Source organism: Oculina patagonica, chromosome 1 (assembly GCF_052425735.1).
Source record: "Oculina patagonica isolate OP01 chromosome 1, crgOcupat, whole genome shotgun sequence".
NCBI lineage: Eukaryota > Metazoa > Cnidaria > Anthozoa > Scleractinia > Oculinidae > Oculina > Oculina patagonica.
The window spans coordinates 24,168,197-24,190,385 of NC_135758.1; the positions used below are offsets into that span (position 1 = coordinate 24,168,197).

The following is a 22,189-nucleotide window of genomic DNA, read 5'->3' on the forward strand; positions in this document are numbered from 1 at the left end:
TGATAAGAATTGTGCCGCCGTTAGGAATTTGAGAGGTTCTGTCGATTGAAAAATTGTCTGCGTGGATCTAAATATTAGAAAACCAATGTGCTCGTGATTTTAAAAACTACAAATTGCTGCCTAAATTCTGCGGAGTATATGTCGATTGAAGAAATCGGTTCACGTGGACAAAAAAAATTGTTACGGAGCGTTTGGCCGCGATTTTTAACGGTCGTCTATGGTCATGTGGGGCCGCACAGATTTTGCACCGACAAGCATCCAGGCATCAGTGGGACGGAAACTCATGAGATGTTTTCAACCTTAAGTCGGTGTTGCCAGTGTACGGCTGGCAACATACCGACTTAATTAAGGTTGAAAACATCCGCGAGTTTCCGTCCCTGTTGCCTGGATAGCGCTTCGTTACTGTTCATACAAATTCTGGTAAAGCAGTGTTTACATGACCATGGAACGACCGTTAAAAATCACATTATCGCTGACCAGACGCTCGGAAACAGAACCACGTGACAATTTTTTTTAGTCCACGTGACATTTCTTCAATCACGTGATAAGAACTATGCCTCCGCGGGTTCAAATAAAGAAAAAGCGGTTTTTTTTTAATTTAGAGGGTTTTGCAGCAGCGAGTTTTTTAAAATCACGAGTTTTTTTGTTGGCTTTCCCGATGAATAAGTAGAATCCACGTGACAATTTTTTTTTCAATCATGCAGGGTTAATTAAATGCCGCCGAGGAAATTTGAGACCGGCGGCGGCACAATTTTGTCACGTGATTGAAAATTGTCACAATGGACTTACTTATTCGGGAAGCCAAGAAACTTCGCTGCTGCAAAACCCTCTAAATTTGACTCACGGCGGAGGCATAAATTTTATCACGTGATTGAAGAAATGTCACGTGGACTAAAATTTTGTCACGTGGTTCGTGTTTCCGAGCGTCTGGTCAGCGATAATGTGATTTTTAACGGTCGTTCCAGTGGGCCATGTAAACACTGCTTTACCAGAATTTGTATGAATGATAATGACGCTATCCAGGCAACAGGGACGGAAACTCATGAGATGTTTTCACCTTAATTAAGTCGGTATGTTGCCAGCCGTACACTGGCAACATACCGACTTAATTAAGGTTGAAAACATCTCATGAGTTTCCGTCCCTGTTGCCTGGATAGCGTCATTATCGTTCATACAAATTCTGGTAAAGCAGTGTTTACATGACCATGGAACGACCGTTAAAAATCACATTATCGCTGACCAGACGCTCGGAAACACGAACCACGTGACAATTTTTTTTAGTCCACGTGACATTTCTTCAATCACGTGATAAGAACTATGCCTCCGCGGGTTCAAATAAAGAAAAGCGGTTTTTTTTTAATTTAGAGGGTTTTGCAGCAGCGAGTTTTTTAAAATCACGAGGCTTTTTGTTGGCTTTCCCGATGAATAAGTAGAATCCACGTGACAATTTTTTCAATCACGTGATAAGAATTGTGCCGCCGCCGATTCAAATTCCTAACGGCGGTTTTACCACTCTAGTGGTTTTGATAGTAAGTGAAAAGTAATCTTCTCTATTTGTTATACTGGTGTCCTGTACTTTCGCCGCTAGTGTGCATCAGGATTAGGCTGCAGCAGCGGCGTTCTTCACAAAACACGTCATCTTACTGCGCCCAGTGTACCTTGTTCTTAGCAGGTTTGCACTTTCCTTATAACTTTCTTGTAGTGTGGGTTTCACACCACTCAAGAAGAAAAGGTAGGAATAAGTAATCGTTCAGGGGTTAGAGCGGTTTTCACTTGAGTGTCGAAAGTTAATTGCGTTTGCTTTGGTTTTGCATTGCTACGCTTAGTGATTGGCTTAAAAATCTCGCGCCACTTTCTCAGCCAATCAGAACTAGAGCCAATCGTGACTCGCTCGCGCACGTTTTCCCGCGCTTCGTGCCGGCTACATGTATTTGCTTCGAGTTTTGATTGGTTCACTGGATTGTCTGTGTCCTTTGTGATTGGCCAGAGTAATTACCTTGGTTTTGGTTTTACGACACTCAATTGAAAACTGCTCTAAATCTGTATCACAAACGTACTGTTTTAATACAATGTTTTCATTCTCTTAGGTTGGAGCGGTGTGTGCTGACATGTTGACCAAAGATTCAGCTGCCATCATTACCATTGTACCATACTACACTGGATCAGCACCAGTCAGGATAGAAAACTGTACTCAGCTAGAAATCTGCTACAATCAGCTCGGGTAACTTCACATATTCTGTATCATTAGTCCTGCTGATGGCTAGGGTTGCATTCCTACCGTTGTACTCTTCCAGTAGACTGTCCACAGTGCGCGGGGGTAGGGGGGCGGGAAGCGACCGAAGCGAGCCAAAGAAAAATAGAGAGGCTGTAGACTGTAGTAGAGGCTGTAGGCTCTATTTTTTTCGCTCCCCGCCCCCTACCCCCCTTGCTTCTTCCGTTTTGCGGTGGCGTCCAGTTCTCTTGCCGTTCTCACCGCACGCTCATCGATCGAAAAAACACGAAAAAATAGAGGGCTGTGGACAGTCTAACATAAGAGCCAATTTTAATAACACATTTAGAAACGAATAAAAGGTTGTGTCACCTATTGCTACTTCCACATTATAAGTCCTAAAGATGGCTTCCATGTTTGTATTTATTTCTTTTCCACTTTTAAGGCCTGGCAAAATGAGGAAACATTTTTCAAGAAACAAGCTGGAAACATGTTTCCATAATTGTTTCCTCGTTTTGCCATGCTTCCATGCCGTGCGGAAACACGGAATGTTTCTGCGGTGTAGCAGAAGCAAATTTTGATTCTTGGAAACCAAAATTGATGCTGGAAACAATGCTTCCTATGCGGCAAAACTGGGAAACATCGGGGAAACATGCGCGCGCTACGGGTGTTTCTGGAAACACGTTTTCTCGTTTTGCCAGGCCTTTGAGTATTTTTCTCAGCTGCTTGTCTTTGTTTTGTTTAGTTGCAAGGAACACTGTTTACATGCCAACCAGTGCGTGTTGTTCACGTGGGACGAGCCTGCTTCCACAAAGGAGTTTGTCTGGTCTATCAAGGGATCTGAACAGAAAATCAAAACTGACCTGTCGAGGGTGTGTAGCTTGTGTCGTTACCGTTTATAGGGCAGCCAAAAAGGCATACCGTATTTTTCGATTTAGCGCCCAACCTCGAATAAGCGCTCACCTCGAAAAAGCGCCCACCCTGTAGGTAGGAAAAAGTTAATAAGCCCACCCCCACCCCCCTTCAATCAAAAAATACTGAAGTGCACAAAGGGAGTACTTTGATTATTATTGAAATTGAGATTAAAATTGGCTAAGTACTACTAAGAGACTTCCCCGAAGACCGCGTTTTCTTAGCATTTAACAGAAACTTTCAATGAACAGTTAAAATTTTGCTTTGGTACATCTTTACGTTTTATTATTATTTATTGTTTTGTTGTAAAATAAACTTACTACTTGCGAGATATGGCGAAAACTTAATAAGCGCCCAGCCTCGAATAAGCGCCCATTCTCAAGATCCAAAAATTTAATAAGCACCCAGGGCGCTTAATCGAATAAATACGGTATGCACATCAATGGACGCCATGGTCTAGTGTCTTTAAAAGTTACTATACTAGTGCACTGAAGCTATCCATCGGTTGTTGTCATGAGTCACGTATGCAAGAGGTTTTGATCTCAAATTGAAAGAGACGGACGGATGGACTTTCTAAAATTTAGCCCTTTCGTCTTGGAAAAGTCGGTAACCTAATTACAATTTGTCCTTGTTTCGTACTTTTAAAAGTGGAATTGCTAGCTTGAACATAAGTTTCTGTCGTGCTACCAGCAACTTTACCCCTGGGTTCCCTTTATGTGTGTGTGTGTGTGTGTGTTTTATTGGGGGGGGGGGGGGGGGGGGGGAGGGGGCGCATATCTCAGTTAAGGGTTTGTAGTAAAGAAACTGGGTGGACAATAGTTTGTTTGCATTCAAACTCTTCTTTGTCCTGTTATTCAGCTTCAACTTGAAAAGTATGTATTTCAGAAAACAGCATTATTTTTGGGAGGAGCTATACTTCAAGTAAAGTCCTCCTCAATTGTTGTGCTTTGTTTTCAGATGGGTTATGATTCATTTGAGCATGATGGTAAGAAGTTTTACTGGGCAGCATTCTTAGACGGTCTGCAGCGAGTCCTGCTGATCATTGATGACTTTACACTGGCTTACAGAGCACAAGTGGTAAGTAATTTATCATCCTGTACAGAAAATCAATAAGCAACAGCTTCATACCTGTCCTAGTGGTCATAACAAGTGTACTCGACGAGGACCCACCTTGCGTAGGGGTAGGGGGCTATGCAAGATTCCACCTGTTTGGTAAGCCAAATGAACAAAATTTATTGGCCTTAAAATTTGAGTTTAGACTTTCATATTAGGTGTGCATGAAGCTTGTATTGCAAGAGAACTGGCACAAGGAGGTTTGAATCTTTTTCTTAGTTTCTACTCCTGATAGAGTGGGGGGTATACAAACAAGACACCATCTTTTAAGGTGGGAAAAGGGGGTACATGAAGAGACCACCTGTCTTTTTGCAGAGTGGTGGGTCCTGTCTGAGTACAATAGTTTTGACCATTTCCCTTACAGCAAGGGGTATTGTACTGTCTAGATGGGTAACACCCAAGAATTGACTAGGCTACATTGTTCGTATCTTTGCAGATTCTAATAGTTTGTTGTCTTTTTCTTTTCTTTGCTAAGGAACAAAAAGAACGGCCATCCCAGAGCATTACTTTGGGTCTTCAAGGTGTTGGCTTGTCTCTTGTTAACAATGAAAAGAGCATCGAAGTCGCCTACATTGGAATCAGACCGTAAGAACTATACTTTTGGTTGTTTTGTGGGAGGCGTAGTGGCCCAATGGTTAGTTTGCTGCACTTCGGATCGAACGGTTAGGGTTCGAGACCTGACGGGAGCAACTGCGTTAAGTTCTTGGGCATTGTTGGGATAACCTGACAGATTGCTGGGGAGAAACCTCCGATGGACTAGCATCCCATCCAGTGAGAGGAGTTATACACCTAGCCACTTCAAGCTTTAATGACATTTTTATTCCATTTATTAATACCAGAAATTGCAAAAATCACGTTTCAGGACAGACAATACTTTACAATTTCCGAAGTTAATCATTTCTTGTAAAAAGTAATAACAGTAAGGAATTTGGCCATAAATAGATTAGTTTAAACTCTTGTAAGACTGAATCTTTCCGTATCTTTTCTACGTTTGTAGGAGTGATGTTATCTGGGAAGAGCAGAAGAAGAAAGGACGATGGAAGACCCTTAAGGTGCGCCTCTGTGATGAGTTGGAAGCTGCTTGGACAAAAATACAACAAGATCTGTCAGTGGGAGGCACTCCAGATTACATTTACAAGTCCGGTGACTTGGAGGTCAGTATCATGTCAGTAGTCATAGCAATTTTTCTTGGACAAATCTATCCAAGGGGGAAAGGCGCAATGAGGTTAACCCTATGTGAAGCACCAACTCGTGAAACCACAACACCGGGAACTCTGTGCCCTACTCTTTGCGATAAGTGTGTGGGTTCTTTAACGTCACCTGCTGACCATATAACACGGAAGATGCAGGAGACGGGCCTACGGTTTATCGTCCTTATCCGAGAAGACTAGAACATCTAACCATTTGCAGATGTTATTGCAAAGGCAGCACTCTGAGCTGAAATGAACTGAAGTCTTTGAAAGCTGTGCCAAATCGCGAATAAAAAAAGGCGACCTATGCTGGATTTCCACTTATGCGTAATTTTTACGTGCGTTTACGTGCGTGAAAAAATTTAAGGTGGATTTTCACTGACGCGTAAATTTTTACGTACATTTACATGCGTGAAAAAATTTAGAAACAATGTATGAACGACTTGCTTAAACGTGTACGCAAGTCGCTCATACATTGTATTTGAATTTTTTCACGTACGTAAACGCACGTAAAAATTTATGCGTCAGTGGCAATCCACCTTTACTCGAAAGGGTCATTGTTCTGAATTCCCATCACCTCTTACCAAAACTTCGGATTCTCCGAACACTATCGAAAACTTACGAATGCGCTATTCCGAGTTTACACGGAAATTGGTGTCCTAATCGAAAAACTGCACAAGAAAATATGTGGACTTTTGTGTGAAAGTCACATACGAAGAAATCGAGGACTACTTCTAATAGGGATCTTTAGATCTGAGTACGAGTACGAGATTGAGCACGAGTACGTCTTTTCAAACCTAGTGCTCATGCTTTCGATTATCGCATTTCTCACCAATCTCGTACCAACAGTCTTGTTTTTAACTGGTCGGCAAAAGGGAGGAGTGAGGGCTGTGGGAACGTAATTGGATTGAAATTCGTACAACAGTTTACTAGTGGTTTGTTTTAATCACTAAGTGTCATCAAGTATTAACCGGTAACTTGTGTACCGCAGTCGATGCGCTGTAGAGCAGTTTTTAATTGAGTGTCGTAAAACCAAAACCAAAGTAATCACTCTAGCCAATCACAAAGAACACAGACAATCCAGTAAACCAAAAACTCATGTAGCCGGCACAAAGCGCGGGAAAACGTGCGCGAGCGAGTCATGATTGGTTTTGGTTTTACTTCCGATTGGCTGAGAAAGTGGCGTGAGCTTTTAAACCAATCACAAAGCGTAGTAATGCAAAACCAATGCAAACGCGAATTACTTTCGACACTCAAGTAAAAACCACTCTATGTGGGTTAAAATCGTCAAAGGTCTTAGATTTACACTGAAAATTTTATATGTGTTATGCTTATTTCAGGTTGATTTCCAACTGATGGAAATGGTGCGGCCTACACGTCAGCCCATTAGAAGAACTTTCACACCAGGTGTCTCTCTAGAGTACATTGCATCACCAAACGAGATGAGCTTTTTTGCCAAAATTAACTCAGTTCAGGTAAGAGAAAAGGGGAAAGCAATTAAAGCTGAAAAACGACCTCGACCTTGAAAGTAAATAACACATTTTTCCCAAGTTAGTGACCAAAGACACAATGCCATAAAGGTAAAGATTTACTATTACAGCGAATTTGGAAAGCTAACGTTTCGAGCGTTCGCTCTTTGTTGGCGGCTCGGCTTCCTAAAAAAATCGTCACTATTAGGGCCTTGTCGAGAACTTACTGTCTAGTTAGAATCGTGTAAATGTCAATGATTTACGACGCTGCAGAATCAAAATTTCTTAGGTGGTAGTATCAGGAGAAGTCTACTAAGTGTTTTGTAAACCAATGCCAGAATTATGAGGGTGCACTCACTGGTCAACAACATTACCTTTGAGTATTATTCGCGATAGTCACTATGTTTGTTTTCGCCTTATAATGCAAATTAGGCACGTGATGTTTGAGGGGCAAACATCAGCTTATCATGCCTGATACCGTGCTTTGGTTTCAGAATTGCGGTGAAGTTTTACGCAATTCGGGCGCTTTTTTGTAAAAAGAAAATGGCTTATTGAGTAACCTTTTCAAACTACCATTTACAATGGAATCGTTATTCCATAACTTGGCTCTCCAAGTTGGCTCTCTTCGTTTTACTATCCAACGGAAACGAAAAGTTGGTTCGAGAAATCGGGAGTTTCAAGAGTCTGAGGATTCAAAAATTCTGGATTATACTGTAATACCAACACCTTCATTGGTTTATCAAGTAGCACTGAATCTTCAGTTGGTGACACTGCCACCTTATTTTTCTGTAGTTTTTAAAGCCCTTCAGTTTGAAAACTAAATGGTTGTTACTGTATTTGTTTCTCCATAGATTGATAGCCAAGTCCCAGGCGCTACCTTCCAAACTGTTCTCTACCCAGTTCCCCCTCCAAAGTCTCTCGCTGCTGAAAACGGTAAGCGTACCAAGTTTTTCACTCCTGCCGATGTGTTTCGTTTAATTTGGTGGCGCATCAAGCTGCAGATATAACGTCACAGTTTAACAATCCTATCACGAATATGTGCAAATTGCTTTGAGTCATTTAAAATCAAGAAGGAGAAGCCACGAGCCAAGCGGCCCACACTGCCGGAGCTTATCCCGGTATCCGTAGCATTAAGCGGCTAGGAATATTTCTACTCCCCCCTGAATGGGATGCTAGTCCATTGCAGGGTCCCCCCCAGCATTATGTCGCCGGTACCCATTTATACACCTGGGTGGAGAGAGGCACTATGAGAGTAAAGTGTCTTGCCCAAGAACACAACACAAGTGACCCCGGCCGGGGCTCGAACTCGGACCGCTCGATCCGGAGTCCGGCGCACTAACCATTAGGCCACCGCACCTCCCACTTACTTAAAATCAAGGTACCATGAAAATGTGTAATCATGGGCCATGTAACCCGGGGATACTTTGAGCTACCGATTTGTAAGACTTAGGTTTAGGAACAATTCCTCTTTTAGAGTTTTTTCGCTGCTAATTGTAAGTCAGAGGTGGAGTTTAAGTTGAAATTTAAAGTCAAAGCCAAAAAAGGAAAACAGTTTACTGTTATGACAGAAATCTTTAACATATATGAGGTTAATCCTAAATTGTCTTAATCCCGCTTTGAACTGCTGGGCTCAAGTTTTCCTCTTACTGCAAAGCTATTTCTTCATTATCCTCACAATCAGTACTCTTGTGTTTCAGCACCAAAGCCGTACGTTGAATTAAGCTTGGTTACTAAACAGGAGGAACACACACATGTCAATGAAATCAAGTAAGTGACAATGGTGTCATCTTGGACCGCAATACATATTACTTCTCCCTTTTGATTGACAAACATTTCCTATATTGTTGAGAATTTTGAGAATTTGGTGGTAAGTTAAGACAATATCTCCTACTTGATTATTTTCCTTATCGTCAGCACCTCACGAACACTTGTCTGCCTGGCACTGTATTTCATATTGTAAGAAAAAGTTAGATGTTGATTACTTTCGGTTGGGAATAAAGGTTAACAGATGCCAACAAAAATGAATTTCGAAAACGCTGTCCAAAATGTAACACTGGTTTTCCTAACCTTTCGACGTATTTTTAGAACAAGTGCCACGAAACTGTTAATCTTGCATCAGGATTTATGTGTGTCTTAGTTGTTGGTATTCATACCGTGTCTCTCTTTCCCCATTTCTCTAAACGCCCTATACAGTAAGTTATTATGCTATAACAGCAGGGCTGCAAATAATTTTTTCTCTCTTAAAAGGACATATGCCCTACTAAGACACCATCTTGGTCGGACAAAACAAAATTGTGGTTGGACAGATTTTTATTCATCGTTGCCGTAAAATGATTTACGATCAAAAAATTGTCCGGACATCATGTCCGACCACACTTGGATTTCGACTGACATAAGCAAATTTTGGTCGGCCAATGTCCGATGACCGACTGTTATTTGCAACCCTGCTATAGCTGAAATGTTTTAACGATTTAAGGCTGGACGTATCAACTGTATAAGGTTGCTTATCTGATTTTGTTTCTCTTTCCTTATCCCAGGTATTTTAAAGTCCTCATTCAAGAGATGGAGGTCAAAGTTGATATGGGGTTCCTTATGGCTATTCTTGGTCTTTTCTCTTCTGACACCATTGACAGGAGCCAAGAGGTAAAAACGTAATAAGGACCATGATCATGAGCCCCTTTTCACCAGTAAGCAAATTCAAGAGTCACAGAGCGTCAAAGAACGTCCAAGTGTCATGCATTTGAACTAGTTTTCGTTGTTTGACCCTCAACCCAAAGGGCCGCAGAAATCTAGTTAAGGTTTAGGTTTAGCCCGAAAACTCAAATAGTGATTTTTTCCCCATTTCTTCAAATGAGTGCTGTCAAGTTGCTCGACATTGTTACAGTTACATGTAATTAGCAGTCATCATATTTTGATATCAGGGGACATGATACATGTGCCATCACACCATTAAACTTCACAGCGGTCAAACGCAAAAATTCATCACCACTTCAGTTCGGTTTTCATCACCTCCAACTTTGTTAGAATTTGAAGTTAAAATGTGCATGGCTTTCGTAGGAAAACGTTGTAAACGTATTATTGGTAAATCCAATTACGAGCCGGTAAAACTAGGAGGATAACAATTACTAAATATCTCCGCATATGCGATGTACAAAGCTTATCTTTTCATTGACCGCTTAAAGGGACACTGTCGCCAGTTTCACTTCAAAAACTCAAGAGCCTAAAGACATATGGAAACTACGAATAGTGGTCCAATTTTGTTAAAAATCACCATTCAAGTGTATTGAAGCGACAAACAAGTCAAATCATTGTGATGCCATCAGGAACTTTAGATCTCAACTTAAAAAAAATTAGCCTGATTTTTTCAAGTTTTGTCCTTGTGCCCTGGAAAAACTCCTAAAAATTTTTATGGCTCCTTTCTTCCTTTAACAACAATTAACTTTATATCTGCATCTTGATGTACCAGGTGCATTTCATGTGCGAGAAGACCTACGGTATTTGCCAATTTTAGTAGTTTTTACCGAAGAGCATTAAAATCCTTGTGACAGTGTCCTTTTAACTTTTTTCCACTTGTTAACCTTTATGCAACTGTCACCCCTACATGTCCCCCGCGCTGTCGCTATTTGCACTGAACAAAACCTACCAGTATCACCCTCCCGGGGAGAATTCGAGCGTTTAAATTTCCCGCTCGTATGCTAATCGGAAACTTCGTCAAATCCCTCGTGTGTTCTTAAGCTGTTGCGCCATTGTTCAAAAATGGCCATATTGGGTCATTTTTCCCTTGTAAAACAAAGCCTATTGTTATCAAAGTTGAAACGCATTTCTTGATACGCAATGCGTTTTCCACTGTATAACACAGTGCCTTTGTTTCTGCAGGCCAGTCAGTATTCGTTGGACCAAAAACGGGTCCACGACAAGCTAGGAGAGGCATTTGCTGTGCAGGTTTGTATGTCAATGTACTTCCTTTGGTACTTGAGCCTGTTTGAATTGTACTTGATGTCTCTCTGTGGTTTCAGGCTGCCTTGAGTGACAATAGGAATTTCTTTGATTACTTCCATCTATCACCACTGAAGGTAAGTCGTCCTTAATATTAGTTGTAGTTTGTAGATAGATAGATAAACTTTATTAATGTGTTAAGGCCACATAGCCTGGGAAAATCCCATACTAATTTGGGGACACAAATTAGTATGGGATTGATTGCGATAAATTGATTGTGCGGAAAGAAATGATTGATTGTAAAGGGGTGGTATCACCAAGATTTTATGCAATTTGATAATCCCATGAAGGTGTTGGTATGAATTTGGGTACAGACTGGTAGGAAAGAGGTGGTCTAAAACGACGTTTTCAAGTTTGACAGTTTTACTTGGAAGATAATTTCTTAAAAACCATTGATTGCGGCTTATTACATCTTGGGGAATGATTTCATGCATTTCTTTTGTTGTTGAATGGTTATCTTGCTTAACAATGAGTGCATTCTCGTAATTCTATAATTATTTTACATGAAAACTTAGAAGATTTCTCGTGACATTGTCCTTCAAAAGCTTGGTTGAGAGGAAGATGTTACATGTAGTAAGTCGGAGACACATGCTTTTCGGAAAAAAATTTCGAGTTGTCCCAAGAAGGATCGACTCTTGTAAGCTCGGCCATATAACTAGGTTAACTATGGCCTAACCTTTGACTGCTCGAGTGGGAGGCGCGGTGGCTTAATGGTTATTGCGCTGGACTCCGGATCGAGCGGTCCGGATCAAGCACTGGCTGGGGTCACTGTTTTGTGTTCTTGGGCAAGACACTTTACTCTCAAAGTGCCTCTCTCCACCAAGGTGTATAAATGAGTACCGACAAATGTGATGCTAGGGGGTAACCCTGCAATGGACTAGCATCCCATCTAGGGGTGACTAGAAATACTCCTAGTCCCTTCGTGCAACAGAAACCGGGGTAAGCTCCAGTGGCCCACTAGGCTTGTATGCAGACTTTACCTACCCCCTTTACCTTGTAAAATATATGGCCTAACCTTTGACTGCTCAAGTGTTTGTTTTGTTTATTCAGATTCATCTGAGCTTCTCTCAGCTGGGCGGTGCAGCAGACGGTGATAAATCTCAGACTCATATCGGCGGCAGTTTTCTGAACCTGTTGCTAAAGAGTGTTGGAGTAGCAGTCACTGAAGTACAAGACGTAGAATTCAAGTAAGTTACTCAGTGGCCATTGGCGGGCTTTTATGGAGCAGTTTTCATTTGAGTGTCGAAAGTATTTGCATTTGCTTTGGTTTTACATAACTATGCTTAGTGATTGCTTTAAAAATCTCGCGCCACTTTTTCAACCAATCAGAAGTGAAACCAAAACCAATCTGACTCCCTCGCGCACGTTTTCCCGCGCTTCACATCGGCTACGTATTTTTACTTGAGTTTTGATTGGTTCAATGGATTGTTTACGTCCTTTGTGATTGGCTAGAGTAATTGCTTTGCTTTTGGTTTTGCGATAATCAATTAAAACCGCTATAAACGTTTTGGTAATGGAAGCTACATGCATGCAAGTCTATGTGATGAGTAGTCTGATATTTAACCTTGTTGTTGTAGGCTTGCATATTTTGAAATTAAGGACAAAGTGTACACTCAACAGCAGTTGATGGACGTCGCCGTCAAGCATTACACCAGTCAGGTAAATTGTGTATTATATAAACTGCGGTAATTCATTGGGATTTTGACCACCTAGAAATTGAGGATAATACATGATTGCACAGAGATATGAAATTTCTTTTTGAGTGTTCAAATCGAAGTCGATTTGAACACGATATTATTTTGTTTATTTTATAAACCTACTAATAACGAGGTTAGGTCGGCCAAAATATACCTTATCACGGGTTTCGCCGCCATTATGACGGGTGGGCATCGCGGGTAAAAATTGAAGTGTTTGTATGCGAATCCAACGGCAAATATTTTTTTTCAAAAGTTGATTTCTGGAGAACTTATGAATCGTAATACTAGGCAAAAGCTTCTATTCACCAAGTTTGAAGGTTGTTGCTGGGCTAGAAAGCGTTCAGTTACGTTTTTAATTTTCCGGCATACATTTGTCTATAATTTTTTTTTCGCAAACCGCTTAGTCAATTAACGGGGTTCCCCTGTATTCGAAACTATCATCTGTACAATAATACTGAGTAACACTTTATGATATCTTCTGTGATTGTTAGGCTGTGAAGCAGATGTACGTGTTGGTGTTAGGACTTGATGTGTTGGGGAATCCATTTGGCTTGATCACTGGCCTGAAGGAAGGAGCAATAGACTTCTTTTACGAACCTTACCAGGTTTGTTTAAATGGCTTATAGTACGATTAACATAATTACTGGATTATGATTGGACGAGAGCAGTACAATTGAACCCAAATTGTTCTCCCTTGGAGTACCTATTACTTTTCTTTCCAAAGTTGACCCGAAGTCTTCCGAAGTTGACCCACACACATCTTAAGATTTCCGAAGTTAACCCGGTCCGTACCTATTAATCACGAATTGTACTCGAGGTCAAGCGATTTTCTATACTAATTTTCATTGTCTGGCGTAGGTTTAACTTCGTTTCACTGATGTTGAGAGAGATACCCGTTGTTACTACAGCGTTCTTGGGGAGTAGTTTGTTGTCAAGAGATTATGAGGGCAAGAGAGCGAATCGTTGTGATCTTGTGAGAAATACTGTCGATGTATTTTCACATCAACATCGTTACGGTGTACCAGTGCTTCACATAGTGGCCATTCCATCGTAGTGATTTCATTTCATTAATTTCATTGTAGTGTCATGTAGTGATTTGCGTTCGGTTGAAGTCCTGCGTCGACTTAATTACATTGGGAAATGGTTCGATCAAAGGGGAAAAAAGCTTTTTGACGGCAGAAAGAGAGAAATGATTTCCACTGGCAGCTGTTTCTGTGTATTTTCAAAGTTAGCGAAATACCTCTAAAAAATGGCTGATCTCAAATTTCTTGTTTATTGCAGGGTCTCATTCAGGGGCCTGGGGAGTTTGCAGAGGGCTTAGCGATCGGCGCTAGAAGCTTGTTTGGACACACTGTTGGTAAGTTGTAAGGAATGTACACTTGCTATCACTCGCTTTCACCCTGATAGAGCGGTTTTCACTTGAGTGTCGAAAGTAAATTGCGTTTGCTTTGGTTTTGCATTACTACGCTTAGTGATTGGCTTAAAAATCTGGCGCCACTTTCCCAGCCAATCACAACTGAAACCAAAACCAATCGTGACCTGCTGGCGCACGTTTTCCCGCGCTTCGTGCCAGCTACATGTATTTGCTTCGAGTTTTGATTGGTTCACTGGATTGTCTGTGTCCTTTGTGATTGGCCAGAGTAATTACTTTGGTTTTGGATTTACGACACTTAATTGAAAACTGCTCTAAGACTCAGGGTTGCCACGGTCAGGGAAAAGTCAGGGAATTTTGCGAAGCGTCAGGGAAAATCTTAGTTCTTGTCAACGTCAGTGAGTCAGGGAATTCAAATGCCATGCGTTCAGAATCGCTTGAAAAACGTAAAGAGATCGAAAATGAAGAGAAGAATATCGATGGTCTGCAGAAGGAGCTGAAGCGAATGTAACATTGCATTTGGCTTATTTGGATAATTCGCCTAATGCAAGGTCAGTGAAAATTGTTTTGAAGTCAGTGAAAAGTCAGGAAAAACTGAGGGATTTTTTTGGCTTCTAATGAGTGGCGACCCTGTAAGTTCACTTCCCTTCACCCTGATAACTCCATGTTCACTCGTGTTGCATTTGTTTGTCAGGCGGTGCAGCTGGCGCAGTCTCGCGCATAACTGGTACGCTGGGCAAAGGTATCGCGGCACTTACAATGGACGATAAATACCAACAGGAGAGGAGACAGGCAATGGGAAAGAAACCAGTCAATGTCAAAGAAGGACTCGCCAGGGGTGGGAAAGGACTACTGGAGGTTAGTTTTGTAGTAACGTGCACAACTCTACCCGATGCGAGTAAAGCTATTGACAAATTATCTACTCTTAATACTAGAAGAAATAATAATCATGAACACTCCGACAGTTGTACAAAGACGGGTTGACTTCATTAGGGTATGCCCAGAGTTCATACGGATCCTGAAGACCCTGGAAAGTCCTGGAAAAAGACTAGTGGTCCCGGAAAGTTCTGGAAATCTGTTAAACTCGAGTAACACCAGAATTCTCCGAACTAACATCATAAGAAATGTATGGTAGATAGTTAGGAGAAATATGATTGAGATCTTGGGGGTGTAAGGGTTCATGTGAATTTTGGAGTCCTGAAAAAATTAACCTGAGTCCTGGAAAAGTCCTGGATAATTGTTTGTGGAAAAGGTTACGAACCCTGTATGCCGTGTTATTTAGCAACAAACGGCATACGTATCCCGGGGATGGTATCACGACAAGTGCTTGCATGCCCCTCCCCCTCCATGGCGTCTTTGTTAGCGCGTTCTACTCCGGATTGAGTTGTTCGAGCTCTGACCGTAGCCGTTGTTTAGTGCTCTTTTACAGTGGCTCTTTCTAACCAGGAACATAAATGACTACCGGCATAGCAAAATGTGGGATGGTGGTGGTGAGTCTTGCCTGCGATAGACAAGCAACGTCTTACCTTGTCGTTTATTTTTCTATCCATTTTAGGGAGTTGTTGGAGGAGTGACAGGGATAGTGACCAAACCAATGGAAGGTGAGTTGATGCAAACTGTATCAAACTGGCTCAGTGGTCAGGTTTTACCTATACCTTCGGAGTAAGAATGTTTTGCTGGTAAAATTTCAACATTCGACTCCAAAAACTAAACATCTGTTTCTCTTTCTCTGTCCAGTGAGCTTACCAAATCAGTACACACAAGAACTATTAACTGGTACTGTCTAATTGTTTAGGCAACTTGACAAAAATGCTGGTTACCTGCGATGGACTCGACGGTGTCGATAGTATACAAATTCAAGTAACACAGATCTTAATTTGCTTCTATTCGGGTGCTTTAATGCTTCTGGTCTGTCAATAAAAAGTTCGCCATCCACGTTTCGCAATGTTTTGATTGGTTTACTTTGTTGCGAATGGCCCCTTCAACAAGTCGCACGGTAACTAAGTTGTTAATTGAGGGGTTGTACAGTTGACGAAGAGTCGTCCTACCAATTGATCACAAGATGTGTTAACAGTGTAAATATTTCACTTGACTTGTCTTTGTTTAGGCGCTAAAGAGGCCGGTGCTGCCGGGTTTTTCAAGGGACTGGGTAAAGGTATGGTTGGTGTGTTAGCACGCCCCGCTGCAGGAGTGGTGGACTTTGCAAGCAGCACGTTGGAAGGAATCAAAGGGTTAGTCTGGAGCTCGAAATATTTAAATCTCCCTACCAATTGTCTACACTTCTTGTACAAACAGTTCGAGAATTTTTAAAGACGTCGATTTGTTTTATTGTTGAACACTCTGTATATTTAATAACAAAGAGATCAGTTCAAAAAAGACTGAGGAAGACTAAACTTTACCCGGAGGGGTGGGGGAGGTACTCCCATAAATTTCGGATAGGGATGTGCCGCGAAGTTTCTTAAAACCTGACCCTATTGAAGAATGAAGAAAGCGAAAATCGATACCCTATTTAAGGTCCAAAACCGAAAAATGGCACCCTGTTCAAGGGGAGGAGAAGCGTTCCGTGACGACCCAAATGACGGCTAACCGTGCACGGCAAGACACAAATCTTTATAAAATCGCTTTACTTATACTTGAACGGATAGTTCAGTTATAAGATATTATTTAAGGACCGAAAACCTTAAAAACCATACCCAATTCGCGGTACTAGATCAAAACAATAGAAGAAAAAAGAATTTTTAAAATATAACGGAAGGGAAAATATCGCTTTCTTCGCTTTCTTTTTACCTCATTGTAAAAACGGCGAAAAAAGTAAATACCAGCCCAAACTTTTTAATTGCATTTTATAATCGAGTACATATATAATACCTTACGTTGATTTACAGTAGTTGAACGTCTTAATACGAATACCAAATGGGAAGAGCTGAGTGTGCGTATTATGGAAGCAGAGATTATAGAGCGGTTTAACTTGACTGTCGAAAATGATTTGCGTTTGCATTGGTTTTGAATTACTACACTTAGTGATTGGTTCAAAAATCTCGCGCCACTTTCTTAGCCAATCAGAACTAAAACCAAAACCAATCGTGAATCACTCACGCACGTTTTCCCGTGCTTCGTGCTTTCACTGAAGAGAAAGTCATGAAACTCGGCGTGCGGTGTATTTGCTTCAAGTTTTGATTGGCTCACTGGATTGTCTGTGTCCTTTGTGATTGGCCAAAGTAATTACTTTGGTTTTGGTTTTACGACACTCAATTGAAAACTGCTCTATAAATTCTAGTTTCTCTTGGACCAAGTGGACTGTCCGCAATATCGAGGCGTCTGTACTATGGCCTGAGGAGCCCGAAAGGAGATGTTTGACTGTATCTTTTCTCCTTTTGTAGGTCAGCTAGTACGGATAGTGAAGTGCGGCGGCTGAGACCCCCGAGATGCTTCTACGCTGATAAGGTGACTTGATAAAATTATCATCATAATGTTATATATGAAACACGAACGACAATGTTACATCGGGATATCCAAACACCGAGAATAGAGTTAAAAATACGACGCGCAGCGGAGCATTTTTGACGAAATTCAAGGTGTTTGGATAGCCGATTAAACACTGTCTTGAGTGTTTGATATATCTTCTCAATCGAAATAAAAACTACGGAGTAAGCAGAGAAATAAACAAACCTCCTTCACGGTTGTTTTAACTTGTTGAATTATTAATAAGTTTGAGAAGTCTCTGACACAAAACGGACAACCGAAATGTTGTCACATTCGACTCTAAAATGAACCTGCGATCAGGGTTTTTTAGAAAACAATAAGAACGCCGGTTCGCAAGTTACTGTACAATAAAGTGATGCTAAAATTTAACGCGGTGTATCTTTTTCCCTGTTGTTTTATTCGTAGATCTTATGTATTTCATATTACCTTGCCTTGCAGGTGATCAAGCCTTACAATTCACATGAGGCCCGAGGAAACGCCATACTGCAGGTAAATAGATGTGACACTCTCCACTACCTCTGTTAGTGACTGATTAGGTGAACTTGATTTGTCTTGCTCGCTTCGCACGCGTCTTCAATACGCTCTGCTACCCTGTTAATCCATTGTATGTTTTTGATATTACAATAGGAAATAAAGAAGACAAAAGCTGCACTGGCGGACGATACATATTTCTGTCACTGTCATCTTAATGCAAAGAAAGCGCTGGTTATTACGAACAAGTAAGTTCAGCGTAAGTTTTGGGGGTACATTGGGAGGGTAAAATGAAGGTTATGTTTGCATTATGGATGGTGACTGAGGGGGGTGGGGGGAGGGTTCGAGCTTAGCAGTGCTTTGACGGCATCCACGGGACCCTTAAGTTCTTCATTCCTAAAAAAAGAATATTAGTATATTCACAAGCAAACAGTTGGTGTGGTACCAAATTCTCATAGGCAAAGTAAAGGACATGTTAGACAATCAGTTGTACTTGTAGTTGTCGGCTGGTTGTTGTCAGTAAGTTTAAGTGTCATTTTTAAGTCGTGAATAACGACTTATTGCGGTCTGCTGCGATTAAATTTGTGTAAACTCCCTTGGTAACCTGGCAATTTTATATTAAGTTTAAATTAAGTTCAAAATGGCGGATGAACGGCACAAGGGCTGGTTTCACGAGTTGTAATGCGAACTTGTGGATGTACATCAGGAGAATACGAATATTTTTTCCTTTCTGGAAGGAATTTTTCTAGTGAGGCTACTGCTCGAATCTACATTTACACACAATGCAACGGAAAGGATGGCCAAGGAAGCAAGAAACTTGCACGCCGAACAATAGCTTATTTTGAAAGTCCGCGGATATGAAATTATCTTTCATGATCATTGAAATGCAATCAAATAGTTGGTAAGTAATAAATCACCCTAAATAAGGTTGTATTTTCCGCTACAAATTAGTCTTATGCACTCAGCAAGATTAAACTGATGCGTTTCGAAACAATTAGAGATATCTATAGTTGGCTTGCTTTGTCTTTCGGTCGATCATTTATTTGCACGTTCGTCAAGTTTTTGTATCTAGTAATATTTTATATTCGTTGTCACACTCTCGTTAACGAAATTCCCAAGTACATCTATCTCGTGACTTAAACTTAAATCAAAATTTCCTCTGGCATTCGTAGCTCATTAGGTAGCAAGCCTTTAGTGAATGATAAATTTGCTCTGCTTTTGAAGGCAAAACTACATTTGTAAACACAGTATTATGCATCAGTCCCTTACAATTATTTTTTCTTCATACACATGGTCTGTCAAAAAAGGGACATATTAGTTCAACTGTGGTAATTATAGTTCTCCAGGGGTGTATCATTGCACTCAGATAATTTTTTGCTTTGTCAACATCCACTGAGTGCTATGGGGTAGACATTCAAAGAAATTTAACATTAATTCAAAGGGTGAGAGTACTATTGTTAGCGGCTATTAATTTTAGCGATTTTTTCTGTGCAAGATTTAGCGACTATTTAATATAGGGATTTTCCAAAAACTTCAAGAACTAGTAATATCATGTAAACCAGCTTTTACTGGCCGGTGATGAACACATGGCTAAGATGAAAATAAATGTTCAGTAAAAGAAAAAAACTACCGTATCTTGACATTGAATGCACATAAATTGCATTGCCTAAAAGAACAAAGTTACCAGTATCCATTTTTGTGTTCCATTAGGGTGGGAAGGGGGTACCGGGGAGGTACTTGAAATTTGACCAAGGCAAATTTTAGCAAGTATTTAATTTAGCGATTTTCGCCCAAAACTCACTAAAATCGCTAAAATGTAATAGCCACTAATATAACAATAGTAACCTTAAGGTCGATTTCTGTACATGTCCTATGCCTCCCCACCCCCCAAATAAATGCATGCAGTCATCTCAGCCGAAAAGGAACCTGGTTGCATGCCATGCTGATAAATAACAAATTGCTTACACTTAGATGGTTTGTTGTACGTGTTGTCCTACAGATTTATTTTAACAAGGCACATAGCATTTTGAATTAATTTACAGATTCGCCAAAACAATATCCTGCAATACAGCACATCACTGAACTCTGCATGGGGCTAGGCTGTCAAGAGGTGTGGGCTGGAATGAACATCCTACAGTAACTTGTATGAAACATATGATCAGAAAAAAGAATTTTATTTCAAATTTACTCTCATTTCACAAACAGTGAATACTGCTCTCTATAAATTGACTTTTAGCAGACTACAGCTTGAAAAGAAATATTTGGAAGTCATTGTTATTAACTACTGAAAACAAAGAGTTAAAGATAAACAAGCTTTAAGGTTCAGATCCTTTAATCCAACATGGCCACCAAATCTATGCAGGGTGGCTAGCAATGTATAGAGATTATTTAAAAACGAATTAATAAGGCTGATTAAAATGCATTCATTTGATGACTTTCGTGGCATGTAAAGGGGTAAAGTGAACTTTTTGGTTGCAAGTAAAGATACCAGAAAAGGAAATAAGCAGCAGTTTTCATTTGTTACATGTATCAGGCCTCTAAATTGATAATAAAGTATGTTGACTTCACTGTTTCCTGCCAATTGCAATACTTAGAAGTCACATGTATGAGGCATCTGTTAGTTTCTTTTAACTATTTGCCTTCTGTCACAGTGTCTGCCATTCTTTAACAGAGAAAAATGTATGTCGAATAATACCACTGTCCTGTATAAAATGGCTGAGTTACCTGGTCATTAATTAAAGAACCCTTTAGTAAATGTGAAACAGTTTGGTGAAAAAAAATTCCCTAGCTTCTTTCCATTACCAGCTTCGCAGCATCTTAAGGTACCTCATATCTTGTTACCACTATACGTGTCTCTCTCAGCATTAATTATTTTAAGCTCTGAAATAATCTTTACTTCTTAGCTGCTTAGCTAGAAGGCCTCGATGGACTACTGGATGGTTAGTTTTCAGTTAGAATATGGGGTTATTTATCACTTACCAGCTAGAAATTTAAACATGACTCAACTATGACGTACGTTTAACAGACTTCATAGACAATTACAAAATTTGTCGTTTGTCAGCAGACATTTTAAATTTATTTTGGCTAATTCTGGGCTATCAGTTTATAATATACCACATTCACGACTTTGCTCATAGAGCCTTTGATTTTCTTATTGTTTTTTTCTATTTGGTTTGTGCTTCTCCGTTGGCAATTCTGTTTCCTCACTTTGGAAACTAGCTGTAATCTGTTCATTTGGAAGTTTTGTAACTTGGATGTTCATTATAAGTTTAGATATTCCTTTCTTTCTCCAAGTGGAGGGAGGGGAGAGAGGTAGGGAGGTGAGGGAGGGGAGAGGGAAGGAGGGGAGAGAAGGGGGGGGGGGGGGGGGGACGAGAAGCTGAAACAAAATAGCGAACCAGCACGCCATGTTTAAAATCTTTCGTTACTATTCATTATTATTTTTATTATTATTTTGTTTTTGCCCGCTAAGCTTTCTATGCGCTCTACTCTGCTGAGTTTCAAAAACTATTAATTTATGTTTAATTGTGGTTGTTGTTTTTTTCTTGATCTGTTTTGCAGGCACATCATAGTTGCTGGTAAAACAGAAGTGTTTGAGACTTGGGAGTGTGACTGGATGTGTGAGTTCAGTGAGCTCGCAGAGGAGCCAACAACTGACGGGCAAAAACTCGTCCTCAAAGTCCCGGTAAGACAGTAGTATCGCTGGTATAATGAAAATCGGATAGCCCTCTTGTTTAAGTTGATTCATAAAGCCACCTTTGCAAATACAATGTTTTTTTTTTTTAAATTGTGTTGCAAAAAGCGGAACACTATATCCGGGACATCGGCATTCGTCATATTGAATTGCGGGTTTAGCCCATCGGAGACTGTCCATATAAATTGTTTCTTTCTCTGTCGTTTTAACAATTGCCATATAAAGCCCGGTTGTCTAGTGTTGAGTGATCAGTTCACTCCCTACAGGACGTGAACAAGGGAGACGTTACAGATACCTCAGTGTGAACTAAATAGTGTTATACATGTAAGCGAACATAGTCTTGTTTATTTTGTCTTCTATCGTAATTGTCTAGGACAAAGCCAAAGGAAAAGGCATCTTCAAACGCTCATCAGCAGTAAGAACCATCCTGACTCCTAGTCCAGATGTGGCTAAGGTACTACTGCGTTACATAGTAACCCCTGACTACACAGTCACAGTAGACAGTCACTTCTAGCTTGCGTAGCAGGCGCCGTATAGTTTCTAGCGCGCGTATGGGAGAAACGCGAAAGGCGCGAGAGAGCCA

General features: G+C 40.6%; 1 protein-coding gene across 1 annotated transcript in view; it reads left to right on the top strand.

Annotated features, from left to right (window-relative positions):
- LOC144642038 (intermembrane lipid transfer protein VPS13A-like) overlaps positions 1-22,189 on the top strand; it is a 99,389-nt gene that overhangs the window by 74,742 nt on the left and 2,458 nt on the right. The window contains exons 74-96 of the mRNA XM_078501039.1: positions 2,088-2,221; positions 2,955-3,081; positions 4,079-4,198; positions 4,710-4,819; positions 5,232-5,388; positions 6,765-6,899; positions 7,745-7,826; positions 8,591-8,660; positions 9,431-9,536; positions 10,770-10,835; positions 10,910-10,966; positions 11,940-12,076; positions 12,467-12,548; positions 13,078-13,191; positions 13,868-13,943; positions 14,653-14,816; positions 15,514-15,559; positions 16,066-16,189; positions 17,339-17,402; positions 17,880-17,930; positions 18,069-18,160; positions 21,474-21,597; positions 21,980-22,060. Of these exons, the coding sequence (XP_078357165.1) occupies positions 2,088-2,221; positions 2,955-3,081; positions 4,079-4,198; positions 4,710-4,819; positions 5,232-5,388; positions 6,765-6,899; positions 7,745-7,826; positions 8,591-8,660; positions 9,431-9,536; positions 10,770-10,835; positions 10,910-10,966; positions 11,940-12,076; positions 12,467-12,548; positions 13,078-13,191; positions 13,868-13,943; positions 14,653-14,816; positions 15,514-15,559; positions 16,066-16,189; positions 17,339-17,402; positions 17,880-17,930; positions 18,069-18,160; positions 21,474-21,597; positions 21,980-22,060 (2,319 nt within the window). The remainder of the gene's footprint in view (positions 1-2,087; positions 2,222-2,954; positions 3,082-4,078; positions 4,199-4,709; positions 4,820-5,231; positions 5,389-6,764; positions 6,900-7,744; positions 7,827-8,590; positions 8,661-9,430; positions 9,537-10,769; positions 10,836-10,909; positions 10,967-11,939; positions 12,077-12,466; positions 12,549-13,077; positions 13,192-13,867; positions 13,944-14,652; positions 14,817-15,513; positions 15,560-16,065; positions 16,190-17,338; positions 17,403-17,879; positions 17,931-18,068; positions 18,161-21,473; positions 21,598-21,979; positions 22,061-22,189) is intronic.